Raw genomic sequence first — 21,592 nt, forward strand, 5'->3', positions numbered from 1 at the left:
GGGGCCTCTGTAGCTGGTCACACTGGGAGAGAGCTTCCCTCATCACTTGCTTTGCCCCAAATTGGCTACAGGCTCCCTCAATCCCTGGGCTTCTCTGCCGAGTCCCCTGTCCATCAGACACCATGGGTCCTGACCACAAGGCCCAGTTATCAGTGGGTAGAGACACAAACACCCAGCAGCTGGGAAGGAAACTGGCATCTGACACCTGGCCTGTGGATCCCAATCCTGCCATTTCCTGGTTGGGTGACCTCAGGCAAGCCATGTATCCTTGTGTTCCAGATTATATCATAAAACAGGAAACATTTCCTTCCTGAGATAAAAAAAAGTGCTCAAAGGCTATTCATTATTAGGGACACCCATACATTTCAGGAATAGCATGTGACACCAGGAAGACATCATGTGAATCTTTGGTGCCTTCTGTCTTGTCCCTCTTAAAGTCTCGGGGTCAGAACTGTCTTGAGACTTTATACCTTGCCTACAGCTTATTTAACCACAACCTCATATCAACAGAAAAGGCTTTTAAAAAAACATATTTAATGAAAATCAGGCTTCATAGATGGGTGAAATGCCAACCCACATGGTAAGGGGTAGTGGTCACGTGACCAAGGTACCTGGCAGTCATCCCAATGGCTTTTGCTTAAAGTGGCTTTCAGCCACTAGAGAGGGTCAGTCGTAGTCCTGCTGGCATCTGGCCATGTGGGGTTGGGGTGGCCTGAGAGCACACTCTGGACCCAGCAGGGCCCATCTGGAGAAGACAGGAAAAGCGACAGCGCCTGCACATAGGAAAGGAGCCAGACTCCTCTCTCCCCAGACCCGTGTCTCTACAGAGAAAGCCCTAAGCCTGTACTCTGGCATGACACACAACACGGCTTGGCCATGCAAACGGCCATTGTGGGGGACAGGTGAGGCACTCTGATGCTCAGCAAAAACACCTGTGAAGGTAGCCGTGGCTCCTAGGCTCTGCAGGGTACAAAGCACAACTTTGGCATGTGGCATGCTGGGCAGAGTGTGAAAATTAACTGGGCGAGGGCCCTGCCAAGAGAGCAAGGTTGCACCTGCCCAGAGATGCTGCGGAAGCCCTAACTTGGCCAAAGAAAGTAAAGGCAGTGAGACACCCCTGCCACTCATCCCTGCTGGGACGGCTGGGGACAGATTACCAGGCTCACTGGGCTGCCTGAGAGTGACAGGCATGTAAGTCACAGGGATAAACTGGGATCCAGGCCGCAGATGTAGCAGCTACTAGATGAGGGGAAGCCACACGGTCACAATGGATGCAGACATGAGACAGAGACGGGACAACAGCAAAGAGCAGTCAGGGCCTCAGCGCTTCTCTGCAGAAGCTGCTCTTCCCTTCTCCCTGACCCTCCCGTCACCTCCCAAAGTTCCCACCCAGCCTCAAGTCCAGGTGGGCTCTTAGTTAACAGCAGCGGGAGCCCGCCCCATGGTGGTGCCTAAATGAAATACCTGCATTCTAGGGGAAGGCTGACGCACATGTCACCTCCCTCAGTTTGCACATTACAGATCGCACTTGGGTCCAGCTCATTGGAGCTGTTGGGATTTCCTACCACATCCTGAGGGATTTAAAGGGGAAATCCACTTGATTTCAGCTGGGGGGCAGGAGTGGTGAGAGTAACCAGGGCAAGAAGGTCTTGTGTAAATGGAGGATCTCAGAAGTCAATGCCAAGAAGGGGTGCAGAAGCCAAAGCCGCCACGAAAAGCACTGGGCAGCAAGGTGGTGGAGAGAGCAGGCCCAACCTGGAGCAAGGAGAGGCCTGGGCGCATAGCCCAGAGCAGGGCTGTTGACAAACCCAGGCGGGAGCCCCAGCTACAGCAGAGCTTCTGAGGGAGTCCAGGCCACACCTCCTACTGCTCTTGGGAACCCTCCCCGCTTCACTCCACTCCATTCAACAGGGGCTGCAAAGACAGGCAAGTACACCAGGGTTAATGGCATAAGGTCAAAATGGCCATTGCCCTGCAGGTATCACACCGGGTCTGAGCTGTTCACACAGACCCCCAACCTGCAGGGTAGTCCCCGCCCTAGTCACCCATCTTTCAGGGAAGCCCCAAAGTCCCTCAGCCTGATACACCCCCATCTCATCCCATCCCTCAGATGCTGAGAGGCCAGTACCTGCTAAATAAGTTCCCATACCCTTAGACTAGCCCCCAAACTGGAAAAGTAGAAATTATGACACCCCTCCACCATGTCCAAGGCCTTCCTTGGGGAAGATAAGGCCACACTTCCCCTCATGAAACCATAAGAACTTAGGGAAGGGAGTAACCGCCGTCATCTCCCAGTGGACAGGCCCCTGGAGCCCCGGAGCCTGAGCAGCGGCATCTGCTATGATGGCCGAGAGGTGCTGGCCTGACACCGGTGCTCCCCATCAACTAACCTCCCCCCACCTTCCAGCTACTTAGTGTCCCGCCATCTCACTGGGCTAGTCTTCCTCTAAGGCCCAATCCTTTCCTGGTGACCTCTCGCTAGACCCAGCCCTACCCCAACCTGCGCATTTTCGACGAGGACTCCACACCTGTCTCTCAGTCGTGATCCCCACCTCCGGGCGTTTCCAGGATGAAGTCTGAAGGATATAGAGCACCAGCAGCCCGAAGACCACCACCAGCATCCCAGTGCTGTTGGCAAAGAGAGCCTCACCAGGCAGGCTGGAGTATGGGTTGGTGACATTTTTCCTGAAGATGACAAAACAGTGGGCCCTTGAGAGACTTCCCACCTGTTTTTGTCCAGTAGAAGAGTCAGTGCCACTAACTGAAGGTGAGAAAGCTTCCCAGGAACTGGGACCCAGAATGCAGATATACTTTCTAAGTCTGGCCACTACAAACATCTGCAGAATGCTTTTTTTTTTCCTTAAGTGAGAAGCAAGAGGCAGAGAGATAGACTTCTGCATGTGCCCCAAACAGGATCCACCCAGCAACCCCTTATGGGGTGATGCTCTGCCTATCTGGAGCCATTGCTCTGTTGCTTGACAACCAACCTATTTTAGCGCCTGAGGCAAGGCCATGAAGCCATCCTCTGCACCCGGGGCCAACCTGCTCCAACTGAGCCATGGCTGAGGGAGAGGAAAAGAGAGAGAGAAGGGAGAGGGGGAGAAGTGGAGAAATAGGTGGTCACTTCTCCTGTGTGCCCTGACCGGGAATCAAACCCAGGACATCCAAATGCCGGGCCAACACTCTACTGCTGAGCCAACCAGCCCGGGCCTGCGGAATGCTTTGTACCTATGAGGGAACTCTGTGCCTCGGGTCCCTCGCTTATAAGTAGTAATGCAACAGTATTTATGTAGGGCAATTATATGATTAAATTTGAGGTGCTTAGAACAGTTTGGCACACAGTAGGTGCTAAGTAAATCTGATGCTAGACAAATACCTACTGACCAACTCACCAATCTCAACCTAAAGAAAGACCATTACCTTCCAGATCAAGAATGAGCCCAAGCCCAAAGGCCTCCCTCCTATGTGATCCTAGGACGCATCTTTTGAAGACCCTATTCTTTCCCCTCCACCATGAGTTGGGGCCCCATCCCACTCACAAACTGAAGAAAAGCTTCTCATTAACACCGGAAATGACAGACGCAATGGTCAGAGAGAGGATGGAGGTTCCAAAGAAGACGTGGACAGGTTTAAGGAGACTGCGCAGCCGCACGGACGCCCAGGGCAGCAGAAACACAGCAAAGCCCAGGAACCACTGTGGACATGGGAAGAAGTACCTGACTCACCTGTGTGTGGTCGTCCCATCCCACTCCCACGAGCACCTCCTACCGGCCAGTGAACCATCCGGCTTCTTGCCCAACTCAAACCTCCCACCGGGAATTACCCCAGCACCATGGAGCTTCCTTAGTGTGGTCTGTTTCTCTTACATAAACAAGAACCTTTATGAAATGCTTAGCTACAACCCCACTCTCCCACAAACACAGCCATCCTCGTTTGTCTCTGCTTCCTTCTAGTCCCAGCTCATAAAACCCCCTTGCTCAGAGTGCTCTGGAATGACAGATGGGGAGTGTGACAGGGAGGAGCAGGAACAGGATGAGTGTGGGAACCACCCATCTTCCATGGCTCTTGAAACTGCCCATTCTCCAGGACGCGCCCTGCAAAGGCCGTCTCCAGGCAATAAGCAGAGGGAAGATTTGGTGCTGATGCAAGTGAAGCCCCAAGCCGAGCCCATGGCTGCCATCCGGCAGTGGAAACCCAAAGGAGAGTGGTGAGCACCTACCTGGCAGGCAAAGAGGAAGACAGTGGTGATGCCCAACCAGCTGTGCAGGGAGTAGAGGTTGGCGATCTGTGCCTGGTTGTGATATTTAAAGACAGCCACCAGCCCCAGCACGGTCAGGATGAAGGCCATCAGTTGCAGGGATGCGTGGGCGATTTTCCAGGGCCACTTGGGCCCCACCCACGACTGGGGCAGGCGGTACACCAGGGACGCTGCAGGAGAGAGTAGCCCAGGGCTCGGCCTTCTCCCCTCGTGCTCACCACACGGCGGGGGAATTACCCGGCATGGTCCCACACCGCCGCCCAACAAGGGGAGAGAGAAATGCTAAGACACTGATATCAACTCCTCAGCATCTTCTATCCTTGTATCATTTCTGGGACACCAGCCAGCATGAAGGGGGGAGAGAAGGGACAGTGATTACGAGGGAGGAGCACGTTTCCTGCCCTCCTGTCATTACGATAACAAAGGTGGCTTCTATGGAGTTTTGCAAGTTCAGAAGTAATGTTACTCATTATTTCATCTATCTAAATACTCACAGTAAGCTTAGTTATCAAGAACACAAGCTATAGGATTAGATAACCTAGGTCCAAATCCTGGCTCTGCCTCTTAGCTATTTGGCATCTTCTTTCAAAATCTCAGTTTCCTCATCTGTAGAAAGGGGTAACAATAGAGCGCACCTCACCAGCTTCCTATAAGAACAAAATGGGATGATGTATTTGCAGTACACGGGGTAAGTGCTATTATCAATGTCACTATCACTCTCATTTTAAAAGTGGGGGAAAGGAGCCTTTCCGGGACCCCAAGGCCCAGTTCTGAATGCATGGGGCAAAGGTGGGTCCAGCAGGAGTACGCAGGTCTCTTATGTAAGGATTGACTATGCCATGCTTCAACCTGCTGCTCCTAGAGCAGGGATGGCAAACTCTAGCTCACAGGCCAACTGTAGCCTGCTGCCTCTTTCTGTAAATAAAGTTTTATTGGAACATAGCCATGCGTGTGTTTACGTATTGCCTGTGGCTACTCTCACAATACAATAGCAGAGCTAAGTAGTTGCAACGGATCCTGTGGCCTGCAAAGCCTCAAATATTTACTACCTGGCCCTTTATAGAAAACGCTTGACAGCCCCTCCCCTAGCATATTGTGAAGCTGCCCTTCTCAGATGCCTCCATTCTCAGTACTTCTTCCTCCAGATGACACCTGGGCCCAAAGACAGACCGACCAACCCAACCTCCATAGCTCTGAACCCAACATGACAAAGGCCGGCCCTGGAGAGGGACTGCTCCGCTCCGTCCAGGCCTAGGCCACGGCTCGTCTCCCATGCTGACCGATACTCACCAGCGCTGTAGAACACCACCATGCCAGCAACCATGAGCACCGGGTGACAGTTGAACGTGAGTATGCTGCCGTCCCAGGCAAAGCCACCGTGCCATCTCGACATCCAGTAGATAGTAAAGAGGATGCACATGGAGCCCAGGAATGACAGCGCCAGGGAAGCCAGGTAGAACCATCCCACCGCCATTGTGGTCAAGCACTGCTAGAAGAGGCAGCGGTCACATGTCCCTGCTGGCTCAGGCGCCCCCACGCACCCCACACACCAGCCAAAGACCTTGCTCTTGGTTCGAAGGGTGGGCAGTCTTTGTTTCAGTTCCCCTGCCATCAGCTGGCACCCCCCCACGAGGCCTTGAGGGCTGCGTGGGCCTGATCTCTGGGGAGGGGCAGTGACTGAGGTCCCACCCCACCGCCTGGCAGCAGACAGCATACCCAGCCAGGCCTGGAGCCGGCCCTGGGAGAGGCATCTCCTGATGGGACTGGATGGGATTAGCCTCCCCTCACAGGACCAGAAGGTAAAGAATTACCTCCTCACAGAAAAGAAGGGACAGGAATCAAAATCCTGGCTAGGACACACAAATGGCCAGGCCCTCCTTCCAACACCAGGAGGCAAAAACACAATCACAGGGAGCAGACACAGCACTGTAAGGCCAGCTGGGAGGAAGTGCTCTGGGCTCTCACTTCTGTAGGAAAGCTCTTCCCCAGCCGAGCCTGTGGGGCAGTCCTCCCAATGGGGCATATAAGACCAGGCCTTGCCTCCAGAGTCCCACCCACTACACCTGCAACTGGGTGATGGCCCCCAGCTAGTCCCCAGCCCTGAGACTTCTGCTTTCTTGCCTTCTGGGGAAAATCCAGACGAGAAAAGAGGAACCAAGAACTTACGGTCTAGAAAGCAAGAACTTACAGAAAGCCCTCGCTCACCACTGCGCTAGGTTTTTGGAACTAGAACTTGAAATGATGTATAATGAAACCAGTTTTACCCCAGGCTAATTGATATAAATAGGAGTTAGTTCCTGTGCAGCTCATGAATGTTAAAATGATGTTATTCAAGGACCTGCCGAATTCTGAGATTTCCACATGGACCTGATCGACTCAGAAACCAACTCTGCTTTCAGGCATGGACAATGCCCGGCCCCTGAGCAGCAGCTCTTAATATCCAGGCAAGTGGCTTTGGTTGGAGAGCTTAGTTGGTAAGAGTGTTGTCCCGATATGCTAAGGTTGTGGGTTCAATCCCCAATTGGGGCACATACAAAAATCAACCAAAGAATGTATAAATAAGTGGAACAACAAATCGATGTTTCTCTCTCTTCCTTCTTCCTCTGTCTCTGAAATCAATCAATCAATAAATAATTATTTTGCCTGACCAGGCAGTGGCACAGTGGATAGAGAATCGAAATGGGATGCGAAGGACCCAGGTTCAAGACCCCGAGGTCGCCAGCTTGAGCGCGGGCTCATCTAGTTTGAGCAAAGCTCACCAGCTTGGACCCAAGCCAGCTTGCTGGCTCGAGCAAGGGGTTACTCGGTCTGCTGTAGCCCCACGGTCAAGGCACATATGAGAGAGCAATCAATGCACAACTAAGGTGTTGCAATGAAAAACTGATGATTGATGCTTCTCATCTCTCTCCATTCCTGTCTGTCTATCCCCCTCTCTCTCTGTCTCTGTAAAAAAAAGAAAAATATATACATATAAATAAATATATATATATATATTTTTTAAAGGCCAGGCAAGTGGGCATGAGGGGTTACAGGCCAGTGTGCAAGGCACAGGCGGCCCCTGCTCTCAGCCGGGCATGTGTACGGGGCACAGGTTCAGTTCTCAAGGCAATCACACTACCCCATGGTCCCACAGAGAGAAGGTGACACTGTGGCTTCCTGCAGTCAAGGTCCCTCAATCTCAGCGAGCTAACAGAGAGAGGAGGAGGCCCCTAAAATAGCCAAGAACTCCCAAAGACATAAAACACTTGATTCCTTACCTTTAGACCTAGTGGCAGGCTGACGGAGTGGTGGCCTGGCCTCTAATTCTTACGGAGTGAGGCACCTTGAACAGATCGCTTAAGCTTTGTGGGACTCAGTCTTCTCAACTGGAAGAAAGGCGTGGCAACAAGAACATGATTCAGTGAAAGCAGCTATGGGCAGACACAACACAGGAACCTTACCCACAGGATGCTATTGACTCATCTCTTAACAAAGTTGTGAAGAGTTATCATCCCACTTATAGTGAGGAGACTGAGGCTCAGAAAGATTATGTAGTATAAGACCCAGAAAGCAGGCAGGGAGTTTCAAATCTTTATCAGTTTGGCTTCAGGGCCCATGTTTTTTTCCCTGCCCAAAGGTCAAGTGAGAAAATGTATGTAAGGCCTCACCTGTGGTGGCGCAGTGGATAAAGCGTCGACCTGGAAATGCTGAGGTCGCCGGTTCGAAACCCTGGGCTTGCCTGGTCAAGGCACGTATGGGAGTTGATGCTTCCTGTTCCTCCCCCCTTCTCTCTCTGTCTCTCTCTTCTCCCTCTCTCTCTCTTTCTAAAATGAATAAAAAACATTAAATAAAAAAAAGAAAATGTATGTAAGGACATTGTCAAAGTAATATATTATACTTTTCTTAGTATTGTCACAGGATTTTATCCTAACTACTAACAAAAACCTAAAGCTCATGGCCCCCGTGCTTACCCAGGCTCTCAGTGGCCCTGACTCTATGCCAGGCTAGCTCTCTGTGCCAGGTGTCCACCTAACCAGAAACAGACAGTGAATTCTCATGCCGTGATCCAAATTGGCAATAATCTCTGATACAGGATGATCTGAGGTCTGTGGGGGGAAAGCAAGGTTCCATGAGGCTGGAAGAAGAAAAATCATTCCTAGCTTTGTGACTCAACTACTGAACTCAGAGCTGTCCTCTTAGTTCCTGCAAGAGCACAGAGTTTCAGGTCACCAGACGGCCAGTTGCCTCCAACCAAAGCCCCCGCCCCCCAGTGAAGTGTTGTCAGCATGAAGGACTTCTTGGTCAGTAGGCTTCATCCATCAAACAGTATCTGCTTTCAGCACTTTTTCCCCTCATTAAAGGAAAAAAGAAACTATAGTCCAAAAGGGACTGGATCCACTCTCCTGGAAGAGGTTCTGGATCACTGTTCTGGGACAGACTTGGAATAGGCAATGGGGACTTTCCTGGCAGAGGGCTGAAAGATACTACTCACTGTATACAGATGAGCCCTCTCACTGCCTGAACCGCAAAAGCAGAGAAAAAGGAAGAATGCAATGAAATTTGAAGTCCAGCCTGACCAGGTGACAGCTTAGTGGATAGATCATCAACCTGGGATGCTGAGGAGCTATGTTCAAAAGCCAGAGGTCACAGCTTGAGTGCTAGCTCATCCGGCTTGAGTGCAGGCTCATCAGCTTGAGTGTGGAATCACCGGCTTGAGGGTGGGATCATAGATGTGACCCCTGGTCGCTGGCTTGAGCCCAAAGGTCGCCTGCTTGAAGCCCAACGTCACTGGCTTGAGCAAGGGATCACTGGCTTGGCTGGAGCCCCTTGGTCAAGGCATTGTGTAAGAAGCAATCAACGAACAAGTCATGTCACAACAAGTTGATGCTTCTTATTTCTCTCCCTTCCTGTCTTTCTCTCTCACTCAAAGAATAAAAGAAAAAAAGAACAGTGAAGTCCAAATGTTAAGAATATCCTCTTCTTGCCCTGGCTGGATGGCTCAGTGGTAGAGCGTCGGCCTGGTGTGCAGAAGTCCTGGGTTCGATTCCCGGCCAGGGCACACAGGAGAAGTGCCCATCTGCTTCTCCACCCCTCCCCCTCCTTCCTCTCTGTCTCTCTCTTCCTCTCCAGCAGCCAAGGCTCCATTGGAGCAAAGTTGGCCCGGGCGCTGGGGGTGGCTCTATGGCTTCTACCTCAGGTGCTGAAATGGCTCTGGTTGAAACAGAGCATCGCCCCCTTGTGGGCGTGCCAGGTGGATCCCAGTTGGGCGCATGCGGAAGTCTGTCTGACTGCCTCCCCGTTTCCAACTTCAGAAAATTACAAAACAAACAAACAAACAAACAAAAAAGAATATCCTCTTCTTTACTCTAGAGAGCAGGTTATGCTGATTTTAGGATGTGCTCACCACGGTATGTTCTTCTATTCTACCCTCACTTTGTGAGGCCCATTTTAAAACGGAAGACTGCAAATTCTTTTGTGAAGGACCAGACGGTAAATATTTCAGTCTTTGCAGGCCATCTAGTCTCTGCCACAACTATGTCATCAACTCTGCTGATGTAGTGCAAGAGCAGTCAGAGACAATACCTTTACAAATGAACATAGCTGTGTTCCAAAACACTTTATTTATGGACAATGAAATTTTAGTTTCATATCATTTTCACATGTCATAAAATATACCCTTTTCATTTCTTTCCAACCATTTAAAAATGTGAAAACCATTCAAGAGAGCCAGATTTGGCCTGTGGCTGAAGTTCGTCAACCCCGATCTAAGAAGTCCCCTCTTCAAATACCCTCCTCAATCACCTTGGCTGAAAGGAGTCTCCTACGCTGCACAAAACCAGATCAGGTCCTGAGACAGGAAACGGGGCCACACAAAACCAGATCAGGCCCTGAGACAGGAAACGGGGCCACCCAGACCTCAGAAACATTGTGGCTTTGGTTCCAGACCATCGCAAGGAAGCCAGTCATAACCTTTTTGTTGGTAGAGGGTCTTGCCTACCTTTGTAAAAAACGCAACAGCTGCAAAGCGCCAACAAAGCAAGTACAGCAAAGGGAGAGATGCCCATATTTCCCATTCAGCCCTTAGACTTAGGAAAGGGCTCTATCTCAAATCCTCTGTTACTTTTATAAGTTAGAACTACAAACAGACGAAAGAACAAAGTCGTTTCATTGCCTCCCCTTCCCAGAGGAGTGAATGGTGGGGACTGGAGAAATCCAGACTCTCAAGCCCCACACTCAGAAACACTGGGCTCAGCGAGCTCTCCTTGGAGCACACCCACGCCCCTCCTTTTCTCTGCAGGTACTTCTCTCTAAACTTTAAGGGTCCCTTTTTCTCTGACTTTTCAGTGAGCTAAAAGTAGCCCCAACTTGGCCTCTGTCACTGTGACTTTTACTTCTCAGTGAGTCCACGCAGTCCCTCTTAAAATAAATGTATGCTTAAAAAAAAAAAAAAAAAAAAAAAAAAAAAAGCCCTGGCCGGACTGCTCAGTTGGTTGGAGCATTATCTGGAAGCACAGAGGTTGCTTGTTTGATCCTGGATCAGGGCACAAATAAGAACAGATGTTCCTGTCTCTCTCCTGCTCTCTCCCTTCTTCTCTAAAATCAATAAAATAAACATTAAAAAACAAAACTGGGCTCAAAGAAGGAATGTGACTCGGCCAAGGTGGGTTGCACAGCTGGTACAGGCATCCCCGTCCACTCCCCTCAGCTCCAAGGACTCCTCACTGAAGGCAGCTAGCTCAACAGTCAGGGCTTAGGAGTGAGGGGCCCTTAATTCCAGCCAGGAGGCAGCTAAGCAAAGCCTTCCTTAGCACCACAATGACTACAGACCCGCCCTTGGACTATGCTCTGGTCTGGCTCAGGTGTCCCAGAACCACTACCGGAATGCCGGACCGAACCCTGACTCCTTTGCTGGGACCAAGGAGAGCCCAGCTAACCTTGGGTGAAAATTCAGGCGAGGGGCTCCACCTGCTGACAGCTACTTCTGAAGAGATTTCGTGCCTTTACAACCACCACTGATGGAAGGAAGGGCACGGAGAACGGTGTCCATTTCCTAAAAGAGGAAACTGAGGCCAAGCGAGGGGTCGAGACAGTGCGAAGCGAGGTAGCAGCGGAGGCAGCACTCGAACCCAGTTCCCAGCCCGGGCTCTTTCTCACCCCCGAACCACCGTGGGACGCAGCGGGGTTTGGGGTATCCAAGACCCGCTCTGCCACCAGCGCCCGCTGCCGCCGATCCCGAGGGTCCTAGGGGAATGGAGTCACACACTCCCCGAGAGGTCACCACGAACTAGGACCGCCGCCCTAGAATGAACAGACCGGGACCACTTCGCCTTTTTATAGGCTCGCAGCACTTCCGGGAGCGCGCGCGCGGCCGCCCGGGAAATGAAGTTCGGCGTTGCCCGCTCCCAGCGCGCCACGCAGCTGATTCCAACTCCACTTTCTCCGTGGGTGTTTTTTCCCCAAGCTCCGGGGCCCCAGGGGCCATTAACACGGTCCCGGGTCTGCCTTGTCCCGCACTCCCCGTTTTGTGGAGCGTCAAGGTTCCGGCCGACGCGAAGCCTCTCATCAGGGGGCTGACCCTCATCAAGGCCACACGCGGAACGGGCGGGACGCCTTGGTCAGCGGCTGGAAGAGCCCGGAGAGGGGTGGGCCCCGGAAAGCGGAGTCCGAACTTGGCGTCGCGGCCGTCCATAGAGCCGGGAGAGAGAGCCGAGGACAAGCGGGTAGCACCGCGCAGACGGAGACCTTCTCCTCCATCTACTTCCGGAATTTACAATCGGTTTCCGGAAGCCAGGATGGTGTCCCCATGACAACCGACGTTGGGGCTGTGAGGTGAGGTGCTTGATGATTAGTAGATCAAGTGTCCAGAAGTCGGAATTTTTGTTGTTATTGTGTCGGTTTTGGCTTTTTCCCAAGGCAGCCCCATTTTAAAGTGGGTTTGGGAAGGTGAGGGAAAGGGTCCTAGGGACAAAGGGGACGCGGCAGCGAGCGGTGGATCAACTGTGAAGACCGCTTCATTACCTTGTGAATCACCGCAGCCTAACCCCGGGGAGATGCTCGCCCTTCCCGTAGAGATTGCGATGGGCCGTTCTACATAACGGATCCGCGCAACAGTCCTGTGGTAGCCTTTGAAGTAGTGGCTGTCATTGTAGAACTCCTATATTCCTTTGAACTCAAATGCAGGTAGAAAGAGCTCTGAGTTGAAAAGGTTTCTAGCATGGAGAAAGGTTAGAGGGTAAGGGCATCACACCTAGTTGTGTATCCTGGCTCTGCTCACCTGCGACCCGGGAATGACTTGAACTCTGAGCCTGTGCCCTTGCCTGTAGGATGGGGATAATTCTTTCCCACCTTGCAGAGCAGTTGTGGGGGTTAGAGGGAATTACCTTGGTTGACAAGATTATCAGGGTACTGTTACGGACGTGATAACTATCAATATTTGATATCTGAGAAAACTCGGCCCAGAGAAACCACATGCGTCCATCCACCCAGGTGGGACTTCACCAGGTGAGGTGGGCAAGGTTCCTTAGACTCCCAGAGCTTCTGTGTAAACTGCGGATTATACGTATAGTAACAGCTACTGCTCAAGACGGGTATAGGATTAAGTAAAGTAATATGAAGAGTTTGTACATTGTAAACATTTTACAGATGTGAATCACTACCACCGCAAAGCATTTTGAAATTTGTTTGTAAATTTAATCCAGATGGAGGTGTCACAGGGTACCCCCATAGCACCTCTGGGTCTTGTAATATTTGGAAATAAAGGCTCCAGCTTCCTTTGCCTGGTGGCCACTGTGTTGTTGCCATAACCTGGCACACACAGTTTTGCAGGAGAGCACTATTTCCTCTTGGCTTTTTCTGCCTACACCACTTCCCACTTCTCCTGTGCCCACCCCCCCCCATTACATATCAGCCTATCAGTAACGTAAGAGACAGCTTTGTGCAATAGTTAGGAGCACACAGACTCTGGACCCAGACTGCCTGGATCCAAAGCCCAGCTCTACCATTTACTAGCAATGTGACTTTGAAAAAATTGTTTCATCTCTTTGGACCTCAGTAGTCCCATCTGTAAAATGGGGAGAGAATAGTGTATCTGCTACCTCATGGGGTGATTGTAAGATTTAAATAATATTAGTGCTTACACTAGTCCCCGGCACACTGTAAGTGATATATAAAGGTTTGCTGCTGCAGTATTTGTATTAGAATTGGTATTATTGCATGACCAGATAGGCACTCATTGTAGTACTCCTACATTCCTTTGAACTCAAATGCAGGTAGAAAGAGCTCTGAGTTTAAAAGGTTTCTAGCATGGAGAAAGGTTTGAGGGTAAGGGTCCTGAGAAGGGGTGACTAGTTGGGACTTTTTGCTGTTGTTGGCTTTGTTCACTGATGTATTCGAAGCACCTAGAGTGGTGCCTGGCACATAACAGGTCCTCAGTAAGTATTGTATTCATGAATTTTTAACCCCCCCCCTTTTCTGTGCCTCAACAGGCTCATGGAGTAAAAGAAACAGCTCTGATTCTGAGGAACTAGACACTTCTTCCCTGCGCTGGGGAGAGTCAGGAGCTGTCTTCTGGGGAACTGTGGAATGTGCCCTTGGGGGCCCAAGACAGCAGAAGAAAGATGCTCCAGACTGGAAACTACAGCCTGGTGCTGTCCCTGCAGTTCCTGCTGCTGTCCTATGACCTCTTTGTCAATTCCTTCTCAGAGCTGCTCCGAATGGCTCCTGTCATCCAGCTGGTGCTCTTCATGTGAGTTCAGTGGGCGGGGAGGGACAGCTAACCCCAGCAGCTTGAAGACCTTGACGATCATGACTTGGCATTTTAAAGTCATTAACAGAAAAATATTAGGGAAAAAAGATTTCATGTTGTCCTGGGGTACACAGACATGTCACAGGCCCTGTTTTTGTGTACTTCTGAGAAGGGGTGGCATACGGGGAGCAGACTGCTGGCCTTACCATTTCCTTTTCCACATCTGTAAGAGTACCACCTTACATTACCATGAAAGAGGATTGCAAAATGGCAGGTTAAAAGGGTAGGTCTATTAATAATACATATCAGTCTCATAAAATGGAAGTTCTTGGCATTTTCCTTCACAATAATATATAGAGACTCCATAAGGCAAGTTCTAGACAGAAAACCACTGCCTTAGACATGGTCTTCCTTCCTTCAACAAGTATTCATCGGCCTGCCAGTGTTCTAGTTGCAGTGTGAAATCTGACCAGTTCCTGCTCTCATGGGGTTTCCATTCTAGTGGAGAGAGATAATGAATACCTTAAAAACAAACCAAAAAAAAAGGTAATTTCAAATAGTAGTAAGTATCATACAAGAGATATAAAGTAAGCTGAGATGGAGAGGGAAGGGCTGTTTTAGGTAGGAGCTGAAGCGAAGTCCTTCTGAAGGGGGGCATTGCTGTCTCAGTAGATTAAAATGTCTGATAGGACCGGGTTGAGTGACAGACAGGGCTGGCATTTTCTGGCCACGGGAGGAAACTAGCTTCCCTTCATAAGTGCCTAGGAGGTTTGTTCAGAGTGCTAGAGCGGGAGAGCCTTGTCTGTGGACTGCAACTCAACCGATGGGGCCAGCGGGTAGTTTAAGCTTCATGTCATTTGGGGCCCAAAGCTCATGCTCCCTCTGTGGGGGTTTCAGAGGACTCTGTCACAAGGAAGGACAGACCTCATAGTGCTCCTTAGGAGTGAGGGCCAGCTCTTGGGTCCTCAGTTTGGCTGAACTTGGTTTTGTATGTCTCCAGCATCCAGGATATTACAGTGCTCTTCAACATCATCATCGTCTTCCTCATGTTCTTCAACACCTTCGTCTTCCAGGCGGGCCTGGTCAACCTCCTGTTCCACAAGTTCAAAGGGACCATCACCCTGACGGCTGTGTACTTCGCCCTCAGCATCTCCCTCCACGTCTGGGTCATGGTAAGGGTGGGGCTGCGAATCTGACCCTTTCAGGGGCTAGGAACAGCTCTTCTCTGGGGACCCGGAATCCGTCTTCTGTATCGCACAGAGTCCTTGATAAGGTGAAATGAGTGTGGTCTGGCTGCAGCTAGGTATGTGAGTTTCCTAAGGCACTTTTGCCCAGCCTTATGTGTTGAAGAACAGCCCTATCTAAGAGTCAAGGGACACTTCTAGAACATTCAGTTCACCTTTACCCCACACAGAGCTACCAGGGCTAACCCAGGAGGTAGAGTGTTTCATCACTAGGCATTTGGATGGGTGTTTGTTGATGCAGGGTACTCAGAGGACTCCATGTTCCCAGGGAAGTAGCCAGGCGAGACTGCTGCTTGCCCTCCGCTGCTCCTGTCCTGACATTGGGAGAACCAATTCCACGACGCCTCCCTCGGGTGCTGAGATAGGCCTCAGAGCAGATCCAGTTTCCATGGTTTCAGATTTCTTTTGCTTCACACATTCCTCCATCTCTTTGGGTACCTCATGTGTTTCCTAAGTACTCAGCTTGATGGAACGCATTAAATCCTAAGGGTTGTCTAGTCATGTCTGTGCTAAAGCCACCGTCTCAGACCGAACCTTCCGTTCGGTTGTCCCTGTGATTCCATGGAGGACGGGAGAGCCCTCAGGAAAGCAGCAGGGCAGCGCCGAGGTCTCCAGGTGCTTCCGAGAGAAGCTTGTCTCCTCTCTCCGGTTCCCGGAGCCGAAGCAGGGCCTGGCTCTGTGCTCGAAGGCCAGTAATCCGATTAGACCTGAGCGTGCAGTCATTATCTGACAGGAGCTGAGGCTGAGGTTTCCCAGGCGGGACAGTGACCATGCAGAACTGACATAATCTGTATCATTTCTCCTTGGCCAAGGCCATGGCGTGAAAGGCAATAAATAGCTTAATTCAAACTTCCTCCCTCGGCATCAAAAGGATATTTGCTTTACACCAAAACGGGAGCTTCAGGCACCTTTAAGAAGCACGAGCTGGGGCTGTGGAAAGCAAGCAGGATGAGATTAGCCTGATAGTAAACCAGCTGGCATCTCTGCAGCCAAACCAGTTGGAGATGTTAGGGCCTCACCTGGCCATTAACCTTCCTGTCTGCTCATGTCTCCTTCAGAACTTGCGCTGGAAAGAACCTAACCGCTTTGTCTGGACAGACGGACTCCAAACGCTGTTTGTATTCCAGAGGCTAGGTAAGGACCAGAACAACCTCAGGCCTCCCTGCGGGCCCACCCACGGCTCTGGCGGCGAGGGCTTCATCCTGGCTCGCTGGCCCATCCCAGCCAGCATGGGCATGGGACGGGTGGCCCAGCCACCCCAGGAACAGAGTGGTTCCTGCCCTCTGCTTTCCGGGGAGTTCCGGGGAAATCGAGGCAGGCCCTCAGCCTTCTGGGCTGTGCTCCTACCCGAAACACATCGGAGCACCACTGAGGCTGCTTCTCTGATTGTCCACAGCGGCAGTGTTGTACTGTTACTTCTACAAGCGGACAGCTGTGCGGCTGGGCGACCCCCGCTTCTACCAGGACTCGGTATGGCTGCGCAAGGAGTTCATGCAGGTCCGAAGGTGACTGGTCACACTGGTGGATGCCTTTCCTTCCTGACACGAGCCACAGTGGCAGCTCTGCAGGGGCGCAGTTCTGTGCAGAGAGCCCTGGGCTCCAGAAAGAACTGGACCTTCCTAGGACACACTCAGGCCTGTTGTGTTCAGCAGCCAAGAAGAAAGATTTTCCCTCTTGCAAGTTAGAGCGTTCCCTGATACCGACTCCAGAACACACGCAGTCCCTTCCTGGCCTGCTGTCTCGGTTCTGCCGCCCCTCCTCTCTGCCCCCTCTTCCTCACAGGGACTCTGTGGCTTCATCTGTCGGGAGCTTCCCACTGAGCCTGCGCTCTTCACAACACAAAGGACCAAACGACGCAAACAGGGACGTTTCTGTGCTCCTGACTGATCGTTCCTTGGATCAGATTTAGATTTTATACCCAAGGCACTCATTTTTAAATTTTATAAATAGGAAATAAATACAATTTTTTCCATGAATGGTAAAGTCTGTCTGTCTAGCTATATTTCTTTGTGGTTGGGAGGCATGCGAAGTCCTAGTCTCGATGCATTGGGCTAATGGAGCCCCAGAGCAAATACAGGTAATAAAATTGACTGAGTCCCATTATGAGTACAAGATATTTTTGCAGAAATTCAAGATGTAACCTGATGCCCCATCCCCACCCCCAGAGTCCCAGACTTCTGTGTTTTAGTCAGAGCCCTCAACTGCCCTCAGAAGAGTAAAAATGTTCCTTAGCCTGTTTCTGCAAAAGACATTTTTTATTTTATTTTATTTTATTTATTTCTTAAATTTACTTTCTACTTTCTGAAGCTGGAAACGGGGAGAGACAGTCAGACAGACTCCCGCATGCACCCGACTGGGATCCCACCAGCATGCCCACCAGGGGCGACACTCTGCCCACCAGGGGCGACGCTCTGCCCCTCCGGGGTGATGCTCTGCGGCGACCAGAGCCACTCCAGCGCCTGGGGCAGAGGCCACAGAGCCATCCCCAGCGCCCGGGCCATCTTTGCTCCAATGGAGCCTTGGCTGTGGGAGGGGAAGAGAGAGACAGAGAGGAAGGGGGGGAGTGGAGAAGCAAATTGGCGCTTCTCCTATGTGCCCTGGCCGGGAATCGAACCCGGGTCCCCCGCACGCCAGGCCGACGCTCTACCGCTGAGCCAACCGGCCAGGGCCAAAAGACATTTTTTAAATTCATGTGCCCAGAGCATCAGTTTTCTATTGCCAGAATAATGTGTGACATTATTCTGGTAGTGTGACCACTACCAGATTTCAGTAGCCTGTAACAATAAACAGTTCCATGGCTCTTGAATCTTGGGGTTCAGGTGATCTGGCTGGATTTGGGCGATTTCTGCTGGGCGTATTCATGTGTCTGTGGTCAGCTGTGGGTCAGTCAGGCAGCTGTGACGGTTTTGGAATCCTTTGATCTTGACTAACCGAGGCTGATTTCAGCTGGAATAATGGCTACCCAGCTCAGGTTCACATGACATCCATGACTAGCCTGGTCTGTTCATGTGACAGGCTGGGGAGCAGGACAAGCCCTTGTGTGCGGTTCTCTTTGAAGCCTCTGTTTGTATTGTGTTTCTTAGACTCCCACTGGTCAAAGCAGGTCTTGTGACTGTGCCCAGTGTCGGTGGGAAAGGGAAGCACTGAAAAGTTTCCTGGCAAAAAGCATAGATGGACACAGGAAGGGCCATTCATTCATTGTCAGCCTACCTCACAGAAAGTTGCTCTATGAAGCTTGTTATTCATAGACACGTGAGCACAACGGTTGGCAAACGTTTGCTCGGAAAGGCCAGATAGTAAATATTGCAGGTATTGAAGGCCATATGGTCTGCTGTAACTCCTAGACATTATAGCATGAAAACAGCCATAGATCATATGCAAATGAATGAACACAGCTGTGTTCCAATAAGATTACTTTAGGACACTGAAGTTCGAATGTCATGTGTCATAAAATAATTTTGATTTTTAAAATAATGATGTAAAAAGGTCAATCTGTTATTGGCTTGAGGATACAAAGCTATGCTAATTCCAGCTCATGGACAAAAACAGGCTAGATAGACTTGCCCCTGGCCATAAATATGCAGACCCCTGATTCATAAGCTGAGAATAAAGTTCAAGGGAAAGAGAGACAATAGGTAATTAATCTGCTGTGCTGTCAAGATTATAACATGCTTAAAGAAAGAACAGGTACAGGCCTGACCTGTGGTGGCGCAGTGGATCAAGTGTTGACCTGGAACGCTGAGGTCGCCAGTTCGAAACCCTGGGCTTGCGTGGTCAAGGCTCATATGGGAGTTGATGCTTCCTGCTCCTCTCCCCCTTCTCTCTCTCTCTCTCTCTCTTCTTTAAAATGAATAAATAAATAAAAGTAATTTTAAAAAAGAACAGGTACAGCCTGACCAGGTGGTGGCGCAGTGGATAGAGCGTCAGACTGGGATGCGGAAGACCCAAGTTTGAGACCCTGAGGTCGCCAGCTTGAGCACGAGCTCATCTGGGTTGAGCAAAAAAAGCTCACCAGCTCGGACCTAAGGTCCCTGAGCAAGGGGTCACTCAGTCTGCTGAAGGCTCACGGTCAAGGCACATATAGAAAGCAATCAATGAACAACTAAGGTGTCGCAACGAGAAACTGATGATTGATGCTTCTCATCTCTCTCCGTTTCTGTCTGTCTGTCCCTATCTATCCCTCTCTCTGACTCTCTCTCTGACCCTGTACAAAAAAAAAGAAAAAAAAAAAAGAACAGGTACAATGTTCAAATAACAAATCTAACAAAACCACCATCTATATCTACTATCCCTTCATCTGTTAAAACAAAACCCCCCACAAATTAATAGCCCTGTTTTGAATCTTTTCACAAAGGCTCTTCAGGAGTATTATCCTCCCCTTTGCTCATGAATATCCCTGAGAGGCAGGTTTCTGTGCCTCCAAGTAAATCAGGGCTAGCTTGTTCTCTGCTGTTTTACAGCTGGTGCGTACAACCAGATGCCTGTCTCCTCACTATATCTGCGGCACTTTGTGGCCCTGCGTCTCGGAGATATGTGTGTATATATGTTTATTTTCCTTAATAGTTAATACATTCACATTGTGCCCTGGCCAGAAAGCTCGGTTGGTTAGAGCATCATCCTGAAGCATAGAGGTTGCCGGTTCGATCCCTGGTCATGGCACATACAGGAACAGATCAATGTTCTATCTCTCTCTTTCTCCTTTCTGCTCTTGCTGAACTCAATAAATAAAAAAAATTTTAAATCATTAAAGAAAGAAAGAAAGAAAAAGAAGGTGAAATATAAATACCATCTTTTAAAAAGGCTTCAGAGAATTGCTAAAGTAAAGCAGATTGGAGGGCCTAAAATTCTAAAGTAGGGACAACCAAAACAAGGTGAGCAGACAATTTGCAACAGATTTTACCCCTGGGAGCATCTGCTGATTCTGCGCTTGCACAAGAGGCTAAGCATGCAAGCATTGCCCAGACAGAGGGCTGCAGCTGGAACACAGAGAAGCCAGCTGAGCTTAATGCTGTCACGCTGCTGGAGGGACAACGTTGGGCAACAGAGGAGCCTTAAACACAGAACACAATTTCTCCTCAGGATGGTTAACAAATTCTGAAGCTGCAAGGACAGAGACTATAAAAAGCTAAGCCTCGGCCCTGGCCGGTTGGCTCAGCTCTAGAGCGTCAGCCCGGTGTGTGGAAGTCCTGGGTTTGATTCCCGGCCAGGGCACACAGGAGACAAGCTCATCTGCTTCTCCACTCTTTCCTCTCTCCTTCTTCTCTCTCTCTTCCCCTACTGCAGCCAAGGCTCCATTGGAGCAAAGTTGGCCCAGGCACTGAAAATGGCTCCATGGCCTTCGCCTCAAGCGCTAGAATGCCTCCGTCCGCAATGGAGCGACACTCCAGATGGGCAGAGCATCATCACTCCCTGGTGGACATGCCGGGTGGATCCCAGTCGGGCGCATGCGGGAGTCTGTCTGACTGCCTCCCTGCTTCTAACTTATGAGGGGGGGAAAGCTTAGCCTCAAACCTCTGAAAAGCAGAACAGAATTGTAGGCAGGTTTACGTGCTGATGATTAGAATTCAGGACCTGCCAGTGGGGGCCGGAGGGAGGACGAGACTGGTGAACACACAGGGCTTTCAGCTGAAAGCTCAGAAGGGTTCAGGAACAAAATGAGACTGGTTGACTGAGGTTTTTCAAAATCACAGTGCAGCCTCAAACCATGTGGTCCCCGAGTGGATTAAGGTGGTCAGCCCACAATCTGTCTACCTAGCAGAGGAAAGAGTGGAAGAAAAACATCTAGAGACACTATAATTATTTTATACACAATTTCTGGATCTAATAAAAATCACCAAGTCAAGAGATGGGACCATATTATTTAAACCCAGAATAAAAGTGGAAAATAGAAACAGGTAATTCAAATATTGGAGAAAGCAGACAAGGAGTTTAAAGTATGATTGATATGCTCAAGAAATAAAGAGAACTATGGAGGAAATCGATAAAATATTTAAAATACACTTATGGAGGCCCTGGCCATTGGTTAGAGAGTTGTCCCACTATGCCAAGGTTGTGGGTTCGATTGCTGGTCAGTTCTTTTGGCTGAAAGGAAAATGATAACAGATGGAAATTCAGATCCTCAGAAATAAATGGAACCCAAGAAATAGTGTCTGGGCTAATGTAAAGACTAGAACTTTTCTTTTTTCCTATTAATTTTTTCATAATACATATGAATGTAGAATAGATTTTTTTTTCAAGTTTACAGATTATTGACCAAGATATACCATATACTGGGCCATAAAATAATTTTCAATAAATTTAAAATAATTAAAATGAAAAGGATAAAAAAATAAAAATATAATAAAATGAAAAGGATAAAGAGTGTAT

The 21,592-nt window shown here is 49.9% G+C and overlaps 2 protein-coding genes across 6 annotated transcripts; one reads left to right on the forward strand and one right to left on the reverse strand.

Annotated features, from left to right (window-relative positions):
* Positions 1-1,068: 1,068 nt before the first annotated feature.
* CYB561A3 (cytochrome b561 family member A3) lies at positions 1,069-11,527 on the reverse strand. Of its 5 annotated transcripts, none has more exons than XM_066251656.1 (9): positions 11,393-11,527; positions 8,209-8,343; positions 7,906-8,061; positions 7,516-7,623; positions 5,549-5,744; positions 4,220-4,428; positions 3,540-3,694; positions 2,529-2,685; positions 1,069-1,914 (listed from the first exon to the last, which is right to left on the reverse strand). In XM_066251656.1, exons 5-9 carry the CDS (start codon positions 5,730-5,732, stop codon positions 1,891-1,893), a joined length of 729 nt encoding a protein of 242 aa, XP_066107753.1. In that variant the 5' UTR covers positions 5,733-5,744; positions 7,516-7,623; positions 7,906-8,061; positions 8,209-8,343; positions 11,393-11,527; the 3' UTR covers positions 1,069-1,890. The 5 variants fall into 5 exon arrangements, with proteins under 5 accessions (XP_066107753.1, XP_066107754.1, XP_066107750.1 ...); XM_066251657.1 differs by having other exon boundaries at positions 8,209-8,266; positions 11,393-11,526; XM_066251653.1 differs by lacking the exon at positions 8,209-8,343.
* Positions 11,528-11,931: 404 nt separating this feature from the next.
* Positions 11,932-17,202, forward strand: TMEM138 (transmembrane protein 138). The gene is made up of 5 exons (XM_066251659.1): positions 11,932-12,067; positions 13,723-13,982; positions 14,983-15,154; positions 16,285-16,360; positions 16,623-17,202. The coding sequence occupies exons 2-5, from the start codon at positions 13,855-13,857 to the stop codon at positions 16,733-16,735; spliced, it is 489 nt and encodes a 162-aa protein (XP_066107756.1). The 5' UTR covers positions 11,932-12,067; positions 13,723-13,854; the 3' UTR covers positions 16,736-17,202.
* The last annotated feature ends 4,390 nt before the right edge of the window (positions 17,203-21,592 follow it).

The sequence above is a fragment of the Saccopteryx bilineata genome, chromosome 1, assembly GCF_036850765.1.
Source record: "Saccopteryx bilineata isolate mSacBil1 chromosome 1, mSacBil1_pri_phased_curated, whole genome shotgun sequence".
In the NCBI taxonomy this organism is placed as follows: Eukaryota; Metazoa; Chordata; class Mammalia; order Chiroptera; family Emballonuridae; genus Saccopteryx; species Saccopteryx bilineata.

What these genes read in the sequence shown, in the direction of transcription:
- TMEM138 (XM_066251659.1), top strand. Translation starts at nt 13,855, where the DNA reads ATGCTCCAGACTGGAAACTACAGCCTGGTGCTGTCCCTGCAGTTCCTG. An exon ending in ATCCAGCTGGTGCTCTTCAT is followed by an intron (nt 13,983 to 14,982) that starts GTGAGTTCAGTG and finishes GTATGTCTCCAG; the next exon opens with CATCCAGGATATTACAGTGC. An exon ending in GTTTGTATTCCAGAGGCTAG is followed by an intron (nt 16,361 to 16,622) that starts GTAAGGACCAGA and finishes GATTGTCCACAG; the next exon opens with CGGCAGTGTTGTACTGTTAC.
- CYB561A3 (XM_066251653.1), bottom strand. Translation starts at nt 5,732, where the DNA reads ATGGCGGTGGGATGGTTCTACCTGGCTTCCCTGGCGCTGTCATTCCTG. An exon ending in GAGAAGCTTTTCTTCAGTTT is followed by an intron (nt 2,686 to 3,539) that starts GTGAGTGGGATG and finishes TGTCATCTTCAG; the next exon opens with GAAAAATGTCACCAACCCAT. An exon ending in GGATCACGACTGAGAGACAG is followed by an intron (nt 1,915 to 2,528) that starts GTGTGGAGTCCT and finishes CTGTCTTTGCAG; the next exon opens with CCCCTGTTGAATGGAGTGGA.